This window comes from Dasypus novemcinctus, chromosome 13 (genome assembly GCF_030445035.2).
Source record: "Dasypus novemcinctus isolate mDasNov1 chromosome 13, mDasNov1.1.hap2, whole genome shotgun sequence".
NCBI lineage: Eukaryota > Metazoa > Chordata > Mammalia > Cingulata > Dasypodidae > Dasypus > Dasypus novemcinctus.
In genome coordinates, this window is record NC_080685.1 from 66,093,615 (window position 1) to 66,112,914 (window position 19,300).

The 19,300-nt window shown below is 35.2% G+C and overlaps 1 protein-coding gene across 8 annotated transcripts in view; it reads left to right on the forward strand.

Moving 5' to 3' along the window:
- Positions 1-19,300, forward strand: part of SWT1 (SWT1 RNA endoribonuclease homolog) — a 213,281-nt gene that overhangs the window by 75,231 nt on the left and 118,750 nt on the right. For all 8 annotated transcript variants that reach the window (XM_058274866.2, XM_058274868.2, XM_071207612.1 and 5 more), the window contains 2 exons: positions 1,160-1,308; positions 6,127-6,314. In XM_058274866.2, coding sequence (XP_058130849.1) covers positions 1,160-1,308; positions 6,127-6,314 — 337 coding nt within the window. The remainder of the gene's footprint in view (positions 1-1,159; positions 1,309-6,126; positions 6,315-19,300) is intronic.

Genomic DNA, 19,300 nt, shown 5'->3' on the forward strand with positions numbered 1-19,300 from the left:
ATGTTTAGCATCTCTCTTTTCCCACAAGAGCTTAAACTAGTCATTGGCTTTGAAAACAATTGAAAGTGTTCCTGTAAGGAAGTAAATTTTTTTTTTTGATAAAAGGAAAACCAAGAACTTGGCTATTTCTGACACATTAAGTTAGAGTTTCTGAATATTGTGAAATTAATTAATTCTTTTTATTTTCACTTGAACTTTCAATATTTCACCAGCAAGCACTTGTTATGTAAGTTGTACAGAACTTTTTTTTTTTTAACTTGTGGTGCCAGTGAAAACCATGAGGGTATTTCAAAATGTAACAGAGTTTTGGAAAGTGGAACATTAAAACAAAAACAAAATAAGCACATGGTTGCATGGTTATTTAGCCTTTAAAACTGTTTTGTAGTATTCTACCTTAATAGTGGAGAGAATTTTTTCCTTGAGTTTTTAGGACTTTAGAAAGTTATTTCATGTTGTTTTTCATCACTTTAAAAATCTTTGAAATAAAATAATTGTCACCTTTCCTAATTAATTTGGGAATTTAATGTAACCTTAATTCCTTGGGGGGAAATTATTATACCTTTTAAATTATTACGTATAGATTATCTCATTTTGCTAGTTTACAGGAAAAAAAATCTGACAGCCTCTTGTTTCTCACTTTTCCCCAAACTATTTTTTGCTGAAGTTGTATTTGTACACACAGAGACAACACATTATTTTCAATAAATCTAGTATTAAGTATATAGAATTTGACATGACAACTGAGTTAATCATGAGAGGTACTTCATTTTGTGTTTACTATTAAATTGTGACTCTTCTTATGCTTTTATAGTAATCTGTGAAACAACTTCAGCTTGGTAAATTGGTGGAGTGATTTGTTTGGTTAGTCAGGCTCTTTTCCTGAAGAGTGTAGTGTTCTTTACTTTGAAATTGACTATGTTGAGGGAACTCATGGATTCTGAATACAGAATTACTCAAATCAACTCCAAGGACTGTCTATAACCAACAGTGCTTCATTATTGCTTTTTACACCAGAGGGATAAATTGGGAGTAGTTTTTTACGTATAAATGTGTGCTCTTCTTTAATGTCATAATTTATAATAGGTGAGTTTTCCAAAAACATCTCTGTGTTTTGACTTGTTCTTACAGATTCTTTTCTTTCTAAATTTTCTGTAAATAGCTAAAAATGCAGTGGATTTTACAACAGCAAAATTCTTGCTTCAGGATTCCAAAAGTTTGTTACATGCTTTCAGTACAAGGTCAAATTATGATGGTATTCTTCCTCGGGCCTTTGCTCAAGTAAACAAACTGCTCCAAACATTCACAGAGGTAAGATTCCTTTGGAATGCCTTTTAGATTAGCTAATCACATAAATTCTAAAGATGTATTTAGACGGTAACAGCGAGTAAAGGCTATTTTAATTCTAATTTATTCTAGCATAGTAAAGCCATTATAAAAATACTAAATGAATTTAAAGGATAGTAAGCAATTCTTAGCTCAACTTATGAAACACGCTTTTTCTCTTAGGAAAGAAGTGTCACATCAGTTGTTGGGATTTTATATGATTTCATTTACAGTTAGAATAAAAGCTATCTGTTGTTGTTTGACTACTCATTCTCCAATGTCCCAGACTAGTAGATTTCAGCATGCATTAGAAACACTTAGGGAAAGCGGTTTTGGCCCAACGGATCAGGCGTCCATCTACCACATGGGAGGTCCCAGGTTCTGATCCATGTGGTGAACTGGCCCACGCATAGTACTGATGCGCGCAAGGAGTGCCGTACCACATAGGGATGTCCCCAGCATAGGGGAGCCCCATGCGCAAGGAGTGCGCCCTGTAAGGAGAGCTGCCCAGCGCAAAAAAAATGCACCCTGCCCAAGAATGGCGCAGCATACGCGGAGAGCTGACGCAGCAAGATGACACAACAAATACGAGACACAGATTTTGGGTGTCGCTGACAAGAATACAGGTGGGCACAGAACACACAATGAATGAACACAGAGAGCAGACAACTGGGGGGGGGAAGGGGAGAGAAATAAATAAAAAATAAATCTTAAAAAAAAAGAAAAAAAGTACATGACTTCAGAGGCCAAAATTGTAATAAAGTATTTCTCTTAATGGCCCTCTGCTAATCAGATATTCCATGTTCTCACAGACAGTGTAATGTGAATGAATCATAGATGGCCATAAAAATAAAGAAAAAGAAACAGGACATTTTTTTTGAACATGCAGATGCCAAACCCCTCCATATCTTACTAAATCAAATTTCTGACAGTGGTACCTAATAATGTTGTTGTGGTGGTTTTATTTATTATTTTGAAATAATTTCAAACTTAGGAAAAAGTTACAAGAGTAGTATAAAGAATTCCATTTATATCCTTTAACCAGATTCACCATATGTTAACATATTATTGCATTTGCTTTATTGTTTTCTCTCTTTCCACATTTTTTCCTGAAATATTGAGAGTACATTATATATAGGATACCCTTTTACCCCTAAATATTTCCATATGTATTTCCTAAAAAGGATATTATCTGACATAACTATAGGTACAAATAATCAGGATATTAGTACTAAAATTATATAATTTTTAATCTAAAGACCTTAAACTTTGCAGTTGGCCTACTAATTTCCTTTAATGTCTTATGTGATTCAGCAAGCCTACCATGGATGACTTTTTACTTCTTTTAAATTTACCTTTGTAAATTTCTTGTCCCGTTATACTCTATTTCTAGTGTTCTTACTCCAAATCTAGAAAATTCTGGGAGTTTCATGTTCCAAAAACTGCTGAAAATTGCTGGAAAAAAACCACCTCCGTATCATAATTACTAGATGAGAAATTAATGGAAATTTCATGTAATATGGATAGGATATTCTCTTTTTTTCTTGGAGGAACTGAACTGTCTAGACTTTTCTCATTGATTTTTCACGGCCACATAAGACCACATAAGACTTTAAACTGACCAAAGGATTAAGTGGCTCTAAATTTAGTCATAATTTATAGGGAAAGAAATTGGTTGCTATGAGAGCATATCATGGAGTAAAAGAAGCATCCTTTTTATTAACTAATAGGAAATAATGATGGTTTCCATGTTTGTTTTTCCTTTTTGGCTTCCCTAATTCACAGAGCTATTTGTTTGCATTATTTTATCAGTGAGGCAATTTAGTGCAGTGGTGTGGAAGATCAAATTCTATTCATGACTCTTAACATCTCTGACTTTGGATGAGTTGCTTCACCTCTCCATCCCTCAGTGTCCTCAGTTATAAAATGTGGATAATCAAAACATCTCTCTCAAAGTGTGATTATAAGAATTAAGTGGACTAATGTAGACTTCTTAGAAGTTCATACACATAGTATATTGTCAGTAAGTATTATCTGTTATTACTAACAATCTTGGAAATTTATGTTTTTTAATTTAACGAGCATGAAGAACCCATGAAACTAACAACCCATGAAGCTAACTTTTGAAGTCATTCTTTTATCAACAAGGAAATGTAAGCCTAGAGAAATGCAGTGATTTAAGTTCACAAAGTTACAGTAGAGCCAAGACTAAAACCTAAGTTTTTAAACTCATTGCTAAAACTTTTTTTCCAGTCTATCAGGTTTTTTTTTTACCAATACATGACATTTCCCTTCCAATATGATTGTTAAAAATCACTAGAATCAACAGTATATAGCTCTTTTTACTCTAACTTCAAATATGCTCAGATTGTTTCTGTACTTTTTTTTTGGTACATAGTATTTGATATTTATTTATCAAGAGAAATTATTCCATAGCCCACATATTCAAGTTACTTAATTCAGGAGCATAGAGAGGTCAGTGACGAACACCCAGAGAACTCAATCCAAAGAAATTCTTTATGTCCCCAAATCAGTTTGCACTCTGAAAGATACCAACTTTCCTTATCTCCTCAAAATCTTTCATGAAATCATAGTTTCTGTAGAAATCTGCATATGCCTTTTTTCTTGCTTCAGCCACACCAAACTTATATAGAGAGCTGCAAACCCCAGTGACACAACAAATGTTTCAACAATATGAATTCACAGTCACTTGGCCAGAAGGCCTCACATCTGAGGTTTTGCCAAAACACTGGAGGGCATAGTAGTTATGCTCCTTAATACCAATGTCCTTCCTTACAGACAGAGAAATAGACTGTACTTTATTTTAAAATACTGTAAAACACCATTTGCTTCCTAATATCAAATCCACCTTTTCTCATTTTTCCACCACTTTCTTAGCCTTTCTTCTGTACTCTATGTTGTCTACTCTTTCTTTCCTGAAACCTATCTCCCTAGATTTCTATTGCTATTGCATACTTCTGATTCTTTCCCTATTTCATTGATCTTTTATTTTTTGCTAGTTCTCACCTTTCCTCTCAGAACAATTTCATCTACTCTAAGCTTATCTCCATGAGGATGATTCCCAAAAGTATTTTTAAGCTGTAAATCTGCATTATCCCATTACCTGCTAGTTAATCTTCACCTAGATGCCGTTTTATACCTCAGAGTCAAAATATCTAAAATCAATCTTATATTCTGTTTCTTTTCCTTTCCTTATCTTCACTGGCCTTTCTTCTTGGCTTTACTTCATGGTGGCCATAAAGACTACAAACCATTAAAGGGTTTATTAGTGTTACATTATGATATATGATGTGCTCGGTGTGTTGCCCCTTATCAGCAATGCACAGTTCAATTTGTTCAAAATTGCAAATAATGTGGCAAATTAAAATAGCATTTTAAAAAATAGATTTATTTATGTATTTATTTCTCTCCTCTCTCTCCATTTTCTACTCTTTGTCCATTCATTATGTGTTCTTCTGTGTCTGCTTGTATTCTCATTAGGCAGCTCTGGGAACCGATCCTGGGCCCTTCTGGAGTGGGAGAGAGGCGATCATTCTCTTGCACCACCTCAGCTCACTGGTTTTGCTAAGTCTCTCGTTGTCTCTCCTCTGTGTCTCTTTTTGTTGTGTCATCTTGCTGCATCAGCTCTCCGCGTTGGCCCGCACTCCTGCACTAGGCGGCACTCTTGAGCAGGGCGGTACTCTTGCACAGGGCGGCACTCTGCGTGGACCAGCTTACCACATGGGCCAGCTTGTCTTCACCAGGAGTCCCTGGGTAGTGAACCGTGAACCTCCTATATGGTAGACGGGAGCCCAATTGCTTGAGCCATATCCACTTCCCTAAAATAGCATTTCTATCAATCTTCATGTGCATTTGAGATGTGTTGCTTCAAATTATTTGTTTCATTTTTGTTGAATAAAAATGTCTTTAAGTTCCCCTGGAGAAATAATCATAGGGGTTCCATCTATTTAAAACACACACATGTACATGTACATACATACCATTCCAGACTTTATGGCTACCCTAAATTTCTATTATTTGTACCATTATTCTTCTAGGCTTACGTGTTAATAAATGGTCGGGTCTCCCTAACTCTCCGTATCTAGTCTTTGGCCAAGTCTATGGTTAATCTTTTTAATATTTTTTGCGTACTTTTTTTTTTTCATTCCACTGCTTTTTCCTACCTAATTCAAGTACTCAGGACTCCCTGGATTATTTCAGCCTTCTAACAAATCTTCCTTCCTCTACTTTCTTCTCTTCTAGTTTGTCATATCATAAAGAGCAGTGCTGAGCATATCATTGTCTAAGAAAAATACTCAGTGTCTCACCATTGCCATAACACCATAATTAAAGTTTAAATTCTATCCTGCTTATATATATATATATATATAATATATATATAATATATATATATATAAAATGGCAATCTCATTTTCTTTACTGGACTGTAAGATGCTTGGAGGCTTTATAGTACCTTATTATTTTCATATTCTAGGTATCCTCTATCTAGTTCAATTCCATGTATGTAGAAGTGTTCAAATAGTATTCTTCAATTGACATTAGTATGTTAGCTAAGAATGATCACTATAATAAAAATTGGAACTACCATTTGATTTCAGTAGGAAAGGAAAATATCTTTTCCGGCTCTGATGCTTTTCTGGTAATATTTTGTACATAATAAAGGGCAAAGAATAGCTAGAACTTCCCAGAAAATTAGAACATGTGTAAGGACAGTTGGCATTCTGTTTTGCTCATTTACTAGTAAAGGACTAGCTGCATCTTACATAATTCTTATTTCCCCAGGTCAAAGCAAAACTTAAAGCAGACCCTTCAGAAAACACAATGGGTAGAAAGCAGGAAGATACCTCTTCAATGAAGTCTAATAACCAAGACATAAGCTCTTTTTCGGGTTCTCAACTTCTCCAGCTTAACAGACATCAAGAAATCTGGTCTATCCTGGAGAATGTTTGGATTACAATATACCAGAACAGGTACTATATCTCCAAAAAAGTTGAATTCTAGAGTTACGAGTTTGCTTTTTTAGGGTTTTCCATTACTGCTGTTAATCATTGAATAGTTAGTGCTTGGGTTTTGGGTTTAAGGTACTAGATTGTCTTATAGAGGGCATTTTTGCTAAATTGTTACCTTAGAAACTGTTTCTTACCTAGGGTACACATAAGATATAGCTGGGAAGTTTTAAAAATATATGCCTAAACCCTTTCCCTAGAAATTCTGATTCAGAAGAACTGAGGTGAAGCTGAGAGATGGCATTAAAAACAAAACAATCGTACAAACAAAGAACTTTTCCAAGTGATTTGGTTGTGAAACCCTGATTGAGAAGCATTACTTATATATGCCACAACCAATGAAAAGTCACAAATTAGCAGGATATAGAGCCTTAATAAAATTGAAAATAATTTAAGAAAAGACCAGTCTAGATTAGGGAAAAATCTAGCATGTATGATTTTTTAAAACGAAGATAAAGAAATACTTTTATTGCTTACAGAAACAAAATACTGTGGTCTTGGTTAAATGAAAGGATAGAGATCATTTGTGAATAGTATTGCTACGTACTGCTAGCATAGCTTAAAAAGAACTTTAAACAACTACTTTAAAATAAAGTAGGCCAATACATTCCTCCCTGCAAATGCTTTTCCCCAAGCCCATAATCTTTTTATAATTATTTTGCCAAGCATTATTTTTTACAGGATGATTTTGGATGAAGGATTCAATGTTTCTTTTGTTTTGGGTTAAGATATTCTGGATTTCCACAAGATACGTAGATAATCTGTTCTAGATATTTATAAGAGCAGCAGAATTAGCATTCTACTGAAACTTCTATTCTGAATTGCCCATATATTACAACACTGTTGATTATTGGTGCACTTTTAGTTCTTGGCTATGTAATTTTTTTAAAAAAATCAAACAAATTAGTAGCCTATGTAGAGGTGACTTTATAGCCAATCATACTAAAGAAATAACTTACCTGGTTTGTGAGCTAAGAAAGACAATGTCTTAAAAATTTGCACTTTGATGTAAAGCAAAGATTTTGTTTCTTTTTTTCCTGTGTTAACACATTCTTTATGTTCTAGCTAATTGGATATTCTGGTTAGCAGAAAATAACTATATATATCAGACAGGGATTACCACTTTCAAAATAAAATAGATTAAAAATGTATTTAAGATTTTTTAATCTTTTCATTTAGAAAGCATTTGAGTATTTTATGTACCTTAGAGCTGATCTACAATAAACATGCATTTGTGTTGGGAAATTTCAGGATAACAGTATTTACATAATAGTATTTCAGTAAGTAAAAAAAAAATGCTTATTTTGCTTTGTCAATATATATTTATTGAAGGCCTATATTATTGTTTTTAAAGCTTGGCTATGCACCAGAGTCACAAGTAGAACTTTTCAACATATTCACGCTGGGTCATTTACTTAGAGATTATTATTCAGAGGTCTGGTTGGCACTATACCTCATTGCTCACTAATATAGCATATATGTACAACTATAAATGCCATATTCCTTCACTGTCTTCTTTTTTTTTAAGTTCTTTCCTATGTATTTTTTAATGAGCTGCTAATCATTTTCCTCCCCTTTCAGTGGATTTGTTGAACTCTCTTGAAGTCACACCGTTTAAGTTACATTTGAGATTCCCATTGCCATTTAAAAAAGAAAAGAAAAAGAAGGAATACTTTTTTTAATCTTAAAAATAAATCCTGTCCCTGCATATTAACATGTGTGAATTACCCCACAGTTTAAAGAGTCTTGGTTGGTAAAAAATATTGTAGAAGACTTAAAGAAACTACATGGCAGATCAATAAGAATTTTTTTTTTAATATTTAATTTTGCCTTTTTAAAAAAAATATTACATTAAAAAAATATGAGGTCTCCATATACCCCCCACCCCCCTCACCCCACTCTTCCCCCCATAGCAACAGTCTCCTCCATCATCATGAGACATTCATTGCATTTGGTGAATACATCTCTGAGCACCGCTGCACCTCATGGTCAATGGTCCACATCATAGCCCACACTCTCCCACATTCCACTCAGTGGGCCATGGGAGGACATACAATGTCCGGTAACTGTCCCTGCAGTACCACCCAGGACAACTCCAAGTCCCGAAAACACTGCCACATCTCATCTCTTCCTCCCATTCCCTACCCCCAGCAGCCACCATGGCCATTTTCTCCACACCAATGCCACATTTTCTTTGATTACTAATCTCAATAGTTCAAGAATAGAATACCAGTAAGTCCACTCTAATCCATACTCTATTCCTCCATCCTGTGGACCTTGGATTGGTTGTGTCCACTCCACATCTATATCAAGAGGGGGCTTGGATTCCACGTGGATGCTGGATGCAATCCTCCTGCTTTCAGTTGTAGGCACTCTTGGCTCCCTGGTGTGGTGGTTGACCTTCTTCACCTCCATGTTAGCTAAGTGAGGTAAGTCCAATAAACCAGAGTGTAGGAGCTGAAGTCTGTTGAGGCTCAGGGCCTGGCTATCACATGGTCAGTCCAGAGATTCAGGTTCCCTGGGTATATATTAAACCCCAGCACCAACTACAGTTCTGGTAAAAGTAACAGGAGAGGCTTGTGAACAAAGATCACATCTGAGTCCAGTTCCATCACACAGAAACACGAACTCCAATGTAGGGCCAACTGACATGGCACTGAACTCCATTAATTTTAAGAATCACATTCTCCCTGAGTAATTGCTTATATCCAGGACTTATTAGAAATGATTTATTTGCATCAGGAAATATTGGTATTATAGAACATCTTTTTTTTATTAACAACTTGATTTTAATTTCAGAAAAATAAAAGAACAAAAAAAGGCAGCTCAACAATTTATGGAAACATACTCCTAAAAAGTTATTTTTCATGTACTTTTATCTGATTCCAACTGGTAACTCAGTTGTTCCTCCACTGTTCAGAAACATATACAGATGGATACAGATTAGGTAAATGACTAGTCAACATCTCCTTATGAATGGAAAAAAAAATGAAGAGAAAAAGGTTAATTATGTTCATATCTCATAAAACCTAACCCATATTCTTTTTTTTACCTTTAGAATTAATGTAGTACCAATTTTGCTTTTGCTACAAAACATTACAATGTTGTTGTTAACTCTAGTCTATAAATTACATTAGTTATATTTTTCCCAGTTATCACCACATTCTTAACACCCTGTAGTAGAAATTACTGTGTTTATATTATTAACCACAATCCTCATCTACTTCCAAAATCATTGTTATACCTTCCCTGTATTATCCTCCAGCTGTCATCCAACTAACATTAATCTTCCATGACTACTCCTATCAGCCACAATCATAGCCATAAATCAACAGTGTTTGTTAGATTCATTATAATGTGCTACCATCAAGTCCAGCCATTACCACTTACTTAAATTTGACCTTATTAGACATTCTACATACATCCAGCATCTTCTCCCCCTTCTCATCACACATTATATCTCCTACCAACCTATACTTCGTAGTCCAGCTCTGTAAGTTTACTCTTTGTATTTTGTTCATATCAGTGAGACTATATGATATTCATCCTTTCGTGTATGGCTTATTTCACTCAATGTAATATCCTCAAGGTTCCTCCATGTTGTCATGTGCTTCCCCAATTGATTTCTTCTTACAGCTGAGTAATATTCCATCATATGAACATACCGCATCTTGTTTATTCATTCATCGGTTGATGGACACTTAGGTTATTTCCATCTTTTAGCAATTGTGAATAATGCTGCTATGAACATTGGTGTGCAAATATTTGTTCACATCCTTGCTTTCAGCTCTTCTGAATATATACCTGGTAGCAGGACTGCTGGATCATATGGCAGTTCTTTATTTCGTTTTCCGAGGAACTGCCAGATTGTTTTCCACAGAGGCTGCACCATTTTATAGTCCCACCAACAGTGAAGGAGTGTTCCTATTTCTCCACATCCTCTCCAGCACTGGGTGCTTTCTGTTCTTTTAATAGTAGCCATTATGTATGGTGTAAGATAACTCACTGTAGTTTTGATCTACCTTTTCCTAATAAGATAGTGATGTTGAATATCTTTTCATGTGTCTTTTGGCCATTTATATTTCTACTTCAGAAAAATGTCTGTTTAATTCTTTTGCGCATTTTTTGTGGGTTGCTTTTCATTTTGTCATTAAGTTGTGTCATCTCTTTATATAACATGGAGATCAATCCCTTAAAAGATACATGGTTTCTGAATATTTTTTTGCCTTTTTGCTTTCTTGACAGATTCTTTTGAAGAACAAAGGTATTTAGTTTTGAGGCAGGCTCATTTATCTGTTTTTTCTTTTGTTTCTTGTGCTTTGGGTATAAGATCCACCACATAGCGCAAGGTCTTGAAGATGTTTCCCTACATTTTCTTCTAAGAGTTCTATGGTCCTAGTTTTTATATTTAGGTCTTTGATCCGTTTTGGATTAATTTTTGTATAAGGTGTGAGATAATGGTACGCTTTCTTTTAGGTATGGATATCCAGTCGTCTTAGCACAATTTGTAGAATAGGCTTTTCTGACCCAGCTGAGTGGTTTAACAGCCTTGACAAAAATCACTTGACCATAGATGTGAGGGTCTATTTCCAAACTCTCAGTTTGATTCCATAGGTCGGTCTGTCTATGTTTAAGCCAGTACCATGCTGTTTTGCCACTGTAGCTGGATAATATGCTTTAAAGTCTGGAAGTGAGAGTGCTCCAACTTTGTTCTTCTTTTTAGAGATATTTTTAGCTGTTCATGGGTTTGTATCCTGTACCCTTCTAGATAACTTGATAATTGTCTTCTCCAGTTCTACAAAGAAGGATATTGGAATTTTGATCAGGATTGCGTTAAATCTGTAGATCAGTTTGGGTCATGTGGCAGTTTGAGATTATTTTATGAATCTCAAAAAGGGAAAGATTGTGTTCATAAATTAATTTATTCCTCTGCTGTGATACCCTTTGATTATATTAAATTCAGTTAAGGGGCATATCTTATTTGATTACCTGTTAAGATTGCTTTGAGGGCTTTTTCTTTTTTTTTTTAAGATTTATTTTATTTACTTCTCTACCCCTCCCCCTTTGTTTTTTGGTACTCGCTATCTGCTCTCTGTGTCTGTTTGTTGTGTGCTCTCTGTGTCTGCTTGTCTTCTTTTTAGGAGGCACTGGGAACTGAACCCAGGATCTCCCATGTGGGAGGGAAGCACCCAATCACTTGAGCCACCTCCGCTCCCTTTGAGGGCTTTTTGATTCAACCATGTCAGTAAGGTGTGACTCAGGTTGAGTCCTTACTCCCTTGGTGAGTCTGATATAAACAGTCACTCACACAGACAGACAGAAACACAGAAGAGAGAGCTCTGTCATTTTTTATCTTTTCATGTAACAGAAAGGAGAAGGCTTGAGCAGTTGGGGCCCTGGGGAGAGATGAGCCATTCACCTGATAGTTTGCAGCTGACCTTGGTAAGAGAGCAAAACAGCTGAGACTGGTAATAGAAGGCGCAAAAAGAAATGAGCCCTATGCCAGGAGAAAGAAGACTGCAGGATCACTTGAATATGAAGCCTAAAGAGGCTGGGCTTGTAGAACTTCAAGAGGAAATGGAAGCCCAGAGGGACAGGCAGAGACCAATGAGAGATCAGTGAACATCTTGATTCAACATGTAGTAACTGACTTTGGTGAGAAAGCAACCATGAGTTGGACTTTTTGCAGCCTTGTAACTAAGTTTTTACCCCCAAATAAATACCCTTTATAAAAGCTAACAGGTTTCTGGTACTTTGCATTGGCACTCCTTTGGCTGACTAATACAAGTGAGATTGATGTTTTAATGATATTTAGTCTTCCAACCCATGGACATGGAATATCCTTCCATTTGTTTAGATCATCATTGGTTCCATTTAGCAATATTTTATAGTTTTCTGAATACAGGTCCTTTATGTCCTTGGTTAAATTTATTCCTAAATATTTGATTCATTTAGTTGCTATTGTAAATGGATTTTTTTTTCATATTTCCTCCTCAGATTTCTCATTAGGTATGTAGACATGCTATTAATTTTTGCTTATTAATCTTGTATCCCACCACATTGTTGAAATTGTCTCTAAGTTCTATAAGTTTTGTTGTGGATTTTTCAGGATTTTGTAAGTATAGGATCATGTAAGCAAATAATGCAAGTTTTACTTCTTCCTTTCTTATTTTGTCACCTTTTATTTCTTTTTCTTGCCTAATTGCTCTAACTAGAACGTGTAGCACAATACTGAATAACAGTGGGAAGAGTGGGCATTCTTGTCTTGTTCCTGATCTCAGTGGAAAAGCTTTTAGTCTTTCACCATTAAGTACGGTGTTAGCTGTGGGTTTTTCATATATGCACTTTATCACATTGAGAAAATTTCCTTCCAATCCTGTCTGTTGGAGTATTTTTTATCAAGATCAGATGCTGTATTTTATCAAATGCCTTTTCTGCATCAATGGAGAGGATTATGTGATTTTTCATCTTCAATTTGTTTTTGTGGTATATTACAATAATTGATTTCTTTGTGTTGAACCGCCTTGCATGCCTGAGATAAAACCCACTTTATCATGGTCCATAGTTCTTTTAATGTGCTTTTGGATTTGTTGCAAGTATTCTGTTGAGGGTTTTTGCATCCATGTTCATTAAAGAAATTGGTCTGTAACTTTCTTTTTTTGTAATATATTTGACTTTGGTATTAGGGTGATATTATCTTTATAAAATGAGTTTGATAGTGTTCCTATTCAGTTTTTTTTGGAAGTGTTTGAGCAGATTGGTATTAGATATTCTTTAAATGATTGGTAGAATTCCCGTGTGAAGCCATCTGATCCCAGACTTTTTGTTTTGGGGAGGTTTTTGATGATTGTTTCAATTTATTTATTTGTGATTGGTTTGTTGAGGTCTTCTGTTTCTTCTAGGTTAGGTGTGATGTGTTCATTTTCCTCCAGAAATTTGTCCATTTCATCAATGTTGTCTTGTTCTTCTTGGTGAAAGGTCCCTTTTATTAATACATAGTAACCTTCTTCATCTCTTATAGCAGTTTTGCATTTGAAGTCTATTTTAACTGATATTAGTATTGCTACACCTGCTCTTTTTTGATTGCTATTAGAGTAGAATATCTTTTTCCAACCTTTTGCTTTCAGTCTGATTGTGTTTTTGCATCTAAGGTGATTCTCCTGTAGACAACAAATAGATGGCTTGTGTTTTTTTACCCATTCTGTCAGTTATGTCTTTCAAATGGGAAGTTCAGTCCATTACATTCAGTGTTACTGCTATAAAGGGGTTACTTACTTCATCCATTTTATCCCTTGACTTTCTGTTGTCATGTCTTATTATTGTCTATATTTTGAACCTTTCTTTTTCTCTTACATTTTTCATTTCTATACTCTTTACCAGGTCTGTTTCCCTTGTCTTTTCCTATCAGGCTGTAATACACCCTTTAATATCGCTTGTAGATTTGGTCTCTTGGTAACATACTCTCTCAGTTTTTGTTTGTCTATAAAGACTCTAAACTCTCTATTTTTGGAGGACAGTTTTGCTGGATAAAGAATTTTTGGTTAGCAGTTTTTTCTTTCAGTACCTTAAATATATTGTATCACTGCCTTCTCGCCTCCACAGTTTCTGAAGAAATATTGCCACTTAGCCAGGCACCCTTTTAAGTAATACATTGCTTTTCTTTTGCTGCTCTCAAAATCCTTTCTTTGTCTTTGACCCTTGACAATCTGAATAGTAGATGTCTTGGAGTAAGTCTGTTAAAATTTATTCTGTTTGGGTTACATTGTCCTTCTTGAATATTGATATTCATGTCTTTCATAATGGTTGGAAATTTTTCAGTCACTGTTTCCTCAATTGTTCTTTCCATTCTCTTTTCCCTTCTCTTCTCCTTCTGGGACATCTATAACACATATGTTTGTGTGTTTCATGGTGTCATTCAGTTTTCCGAGACACTGTTCAATTATTAGCATTCTTTTCTGTGTCTCTCTCCTGTTTTTTCAATTTCAAACGTCTATCCTCAAAATCACTTGTTCGTTCTTCTACCTTTTCAAATCTGCTGTTATACGCCTCTAATGTGTTTCTAATCTTATCCATTTTGTCTTTCATTCCCATAGGCTGTGACACTTTTTTGCAGGTTTTCAAATTGTTCTTTATGCTTGCACAGTGTCAGCTGTAATATCCTTTATCTCTTTAGTTATATTTTCCTTCATCTCCTTAAATCAATTAAGGAGGTTTGTTTGAACATTATTTAAAGTTGTTTTAAATCCTGAGTCTCATCTAGATTCTTGACTTGTTCCTTGGTTGGTTTTTTATTTTTACTTTTTATTTTTGGCTTGTTTCTTTGAATAGGCCATATCTTCTTTTTTCTTAGTGTGGGTTGTTATCTTTTGCTAATACCTAGCATCTGCTTATGTTGATGATTTTGCTCTGTCAATCTTTCAAGCTTCTGAGATATTTTCTTTAAAGTACATTCTGAGTTTGCAAGGGAAACTGTAAGAAAACAAAATGTTATACCTTTAGCCACTACTTTTTTCTGTGACTCAAAATTTTATTAATAATCTCAAATTGAATTAGCCCGACAATAGATTGCAACTGTCATCCATAATTCTGACTTAAATGTTTCTATTCAAAACCACCTCATTATAAAAATTCACATTAATAAAATAAAAACAAAAATTTACATTAATATTTATTTTATCTTTTTTGTGTGTTGTTATGCTTTTTGTGTAAAATTATTTGAACAGATTTTGCATCTTAAAAACTGGTTGCTACGGAATATAAAGCCAATCACTTTGAGTGAATCATCTAATCTTTCTGAAACTCACTTTTTTCATTTAAAATCAGAGCATTGGATTATATGATCTTTAAGATCTGTGCATAGTTTGTCAATTTCATGAGTTTGGGTTTTAGCAATTTATAGATATAGCATATATTCCCTTAATTTAATTCCAACATTTTGTATATTTTTTCCTCAAGTATGTTTAATTCACCCCTGCAAAATACTAGTTAGAAAGATTTATCAAAGGATTTACATTGTATATTACAAATAGCTGAGTCAGAGAGAAGGTGATTAATTAAAGTTTCCTGCTTTCAATGGCTCTAATCAGTTGACCCAAATTCTTATTTAGAGATTGAATGTTGGTAAGCCTTTTTATCTCACTTTAAACAAAATATAATGTTTTATAGTATAGTACATGCCATTTTATGCTCCAAATCTCTTTTCTAAAAACGTTGATAAGTATGTTTTTAACCAATGCATATTCACAAATTTCCTAGGTTTTCCTCATATCTTTCTAGACTTGTTAAAATGCTTTTCTTCTTATACTAGGGTCTTTTTCTTTTAAGTGTGTTACAGCATCATATTTAAATTTGGTTTTGTTTTGTTGGTCATTGGTTATCATACTTTAAGTTACAACATGCTCAGGGCCTGGTATTCATGTCTGAAATGATTTTCACTAGTTCATTCTCTATCAGCAATAGAAACAAATATAAATATGTAACCCTGGAACTGCTGCTTTGGGAACTTTGTGGGGGCATTTCTAGTTTCTCCAGGACTGGTACATGGCAATACAAACTTAACTCTGAAAAACCCATATGAGAAATCTGAAATGTCCCAATCTTTACCGTCAAAGCTCTGTAAGTTTTCTCAGTTAAGTTCAATAATCTGTTATGGATTTTTCCCTGAAAAGATAATTATGATTTGGCAGCAAAAATGGAAAGTAAAACATTAAATATCCCAGTATACTAAAATGGATTTATGGTTTTGTGGGTAATAAATAACTTGTGCAATTATTTTACATTATATTGCTCTTTTGATCCTTTACAAAATAATTTTGTGTACTCATATTAAGCTACTTCAGAAAAAGTGAAGTCTTTGTTTGAAAGTCAGTGTATTCAAGGGAAGTGGACTTGGCCCAGTGGGTTGGGCTTCCGTCTACCACATGGGAGGTCTGCGGTTCAAACCCTGGACCTCTTTGACCCATGTGGAGCTGGCCCATGCCCAGTGCTGATGCGCGCAAGGAGTGCTGTGTCAAGCAGGGTGCCCCCATGTAGGGGAGCCACACACGCAAGGAGTGCCCCCCATAAGGAAAGCTGCCCAGCGCGAAAGAAAATGTAACCTGCCCAGGAATGGCGCTGCACACACACAGAGCTGACACAACAAGATGACACAACAAAAAAAGAAACACAGATTCCTGTGCCACTGACAACAATAGAAGTGGACAAAGAAGAACACACAGCAAATAGACACAGAGAACAGACAACTGGGGCGGGGGGGAGGGGAGAGAAATAAATAAAATAAATCTTAAAAAAAAAAAAATCAACAATGTAGGTTTAAAAAAAAAAATTCTAGAGCAGATTCTCAAAGGCAAGTCAGCCCCAGAGGTACATGTGTATCAAACATTAATTAATTAATTAATTAAACAAACATATTGATCATCTACTATGTGCTGGCACAATCTTAGTAAATATCAGTGAGCAAAACAAAAATCTTTACCTTCATTGTAGTGTTGAGAAGAGACTAAAATGTAGTATCTGAAGAACCTGGAAGAATTGGGTAAACTTCGAATAGGGTGTTAGTAACATTCCCTCACCCCTCACCCCTGAGATAGTTCCTTCATCTGTTTGATTGTTGTTTGAGCTCATTGTCTGCTTGTTTTTTCTTTAAGAGGTACCAGGAACTGAACAAGGGGCCTCCCATGTGGGAGGTGGGTACTTAATGCTTGAGCCACATCCACTCCCTGCTCATTTGATTTTACTCTTTGTCTGTTCGTTGTTTGTTTGTTGTCTTACTTATTGTTTTTTTTCTCATCTGCTTGTTGTTTTGCTAGATGTCTGCTTATTGTCTTCATGTTGTTTGTCTTCTTTAGGAGGCACTGGGAACTGAACCTGGGAGGCAGGCGCTTAACTGCTTGAGTCAAATCCACTACCCTAATTACATTTTTTAAAAAATTACCAGAGTAGTTGTAGGTTTACAGCAAAATCATGCAGAAAGTACAGCTTTCCCAATTACTAACTATAGTCTGTAGTTTACATGAGTTCATTTTTATCATAGATCTATAGTTGTGGGTTTTTAAAATTTTAATTCTATAACATATATACAACCTAATATTCTCATTTTAACCACTTAAAAGTATACAATTCAGTGGTATTAAAATACATTCATAGGGAAGCGGACTTGGCCCAGTGGGTAGGGCGTCCGTCTACCACATGGGAGGTCCACGGTTCAAACCCCGGGCCTCCTTGACCCGTGTGGAGCTGGCCCATGCGCAGCACTGATGCGCGCAAGGAATGCCATGCCACCCAGGGGTGTCTCCCGCGTAGGGGAGCCCCACACGCTAGGAGTGTGCCCCATAAGGAGAGCCGCCCAGCATGAAAGAAAGTGCAGCCTGCCCAGGAATGGCGCTGCACACACGGAGAGCTGACACAAGATGATGCAACAAAAAGAAACACAGATTCCCATGCCACTGACACCAACAGAAGTGGACAAAGAAGAAGACGCAGCAAAAAGACACAGAGAACGGACAACTGGGGTGGGGGGGAAGGGGAGAGAAATAAATAAATAAATGAACGAATGAATAAATAAAATATTTTAAAAAAATAAAATAAAATACATTCATAATGTTGTGCTACCGTCACCGCCATCCATTACCAAGACTTTTTCATCACCCTAAACAGAAATTCTGTACTAATTAAACATTAACTCTTCATTCCTCACCCCCATCCTTGCCCTTGGGAACTAATATTCTAATTTATAGCTCTATGAATGTGCATATCCTAATTATATCATATAAGCGATATTCTGCAATACTTGCTTATTTGTGTCTGGGTTCGTCCATATTGTAACAAGCACCAGAACTTCATTCCTTTTTGTAACTGAATAATATTTCATTGTGTATATATTCATTTTGTCTATTCATCTGTTGATGGATACTTGAGTTACTTCTACCTTTTAGTCAATTGTGAATAATGCCACTGTGACTGTCAGTGTACAAATATCTATTTGAATCTCTGCTTTCAGTTCTTTTGGGTATATAGTTAGAAGTTGGATTGCTGAGTTTGGATGGTAGTTCTATATTTATAGTTCTGAAAAATTGCAAAGCTGTTTTCCACAGTGGCTGCACCATTTTACATTCCCACAAACAATGGGAGGGTTCCTGTTTTTCTCCACATCCTTGCCAACATTTATCATTTCTTTTTATTTTTCTTTTTTTTAAATAACAGCCTTTCTAGTGAGTGTGAAGTGGTATCTCATTGTGTTTTTTTTTAAACAAATCAATTTTATTGATACATTGATTTGCATTTCTCTAATGGCTAATGATGTTGAGCATCTTCTCATGTGTTGGTCATTTGCACATCTTTAGAGAAATGTCATTTCAAGTCCTTTGTCCATTTTTATTGTTGAGTTGTAGTTTACTGTATATTTTGAATATTGAACCCTTATCAGATATATGATTTTCAAATATTTTCTACTGTTTTCTTGGTTGCGTTCTCATTTTCTTGTTAGTGTCCTTTGTACAAAGGTTTTAAATTTTGATAAAGCCCCATTTTTCTTTTGTTGCTTGTGCTTTGGGTGTCAAGTCTGAAAATTCATTACCTAATACAAGGTCTTCAAGATGTTTCCCTGTGTGTTCTTGCAGGAGTTTTTTGGTTTTAGTTCTTATATTTAAGTCTATGATCCATTTTGAATTAATTTTTGTATATGGTGTGAGGGAAGAGTCTGCTTTTATTACTTTGCATGTGGATATCCAGGTTTCCCAGAATCATTTGTTGAAGAGACTGTTCTTTCACAGTTGAGTCGACTTGGCACCCTTGTTAAAAAATCAATTGGTCATAGATTTTTGAGGATTTATTTCTAAAATCTAAATTTTATTCCATTGGTCTATATGTTTGTCCTGGTACCATGTCCTTACACCAGTACCATGCTATTTTGATTCTGGAGTTTTGTAATATGTTTTAAAATCAGGAGGTAT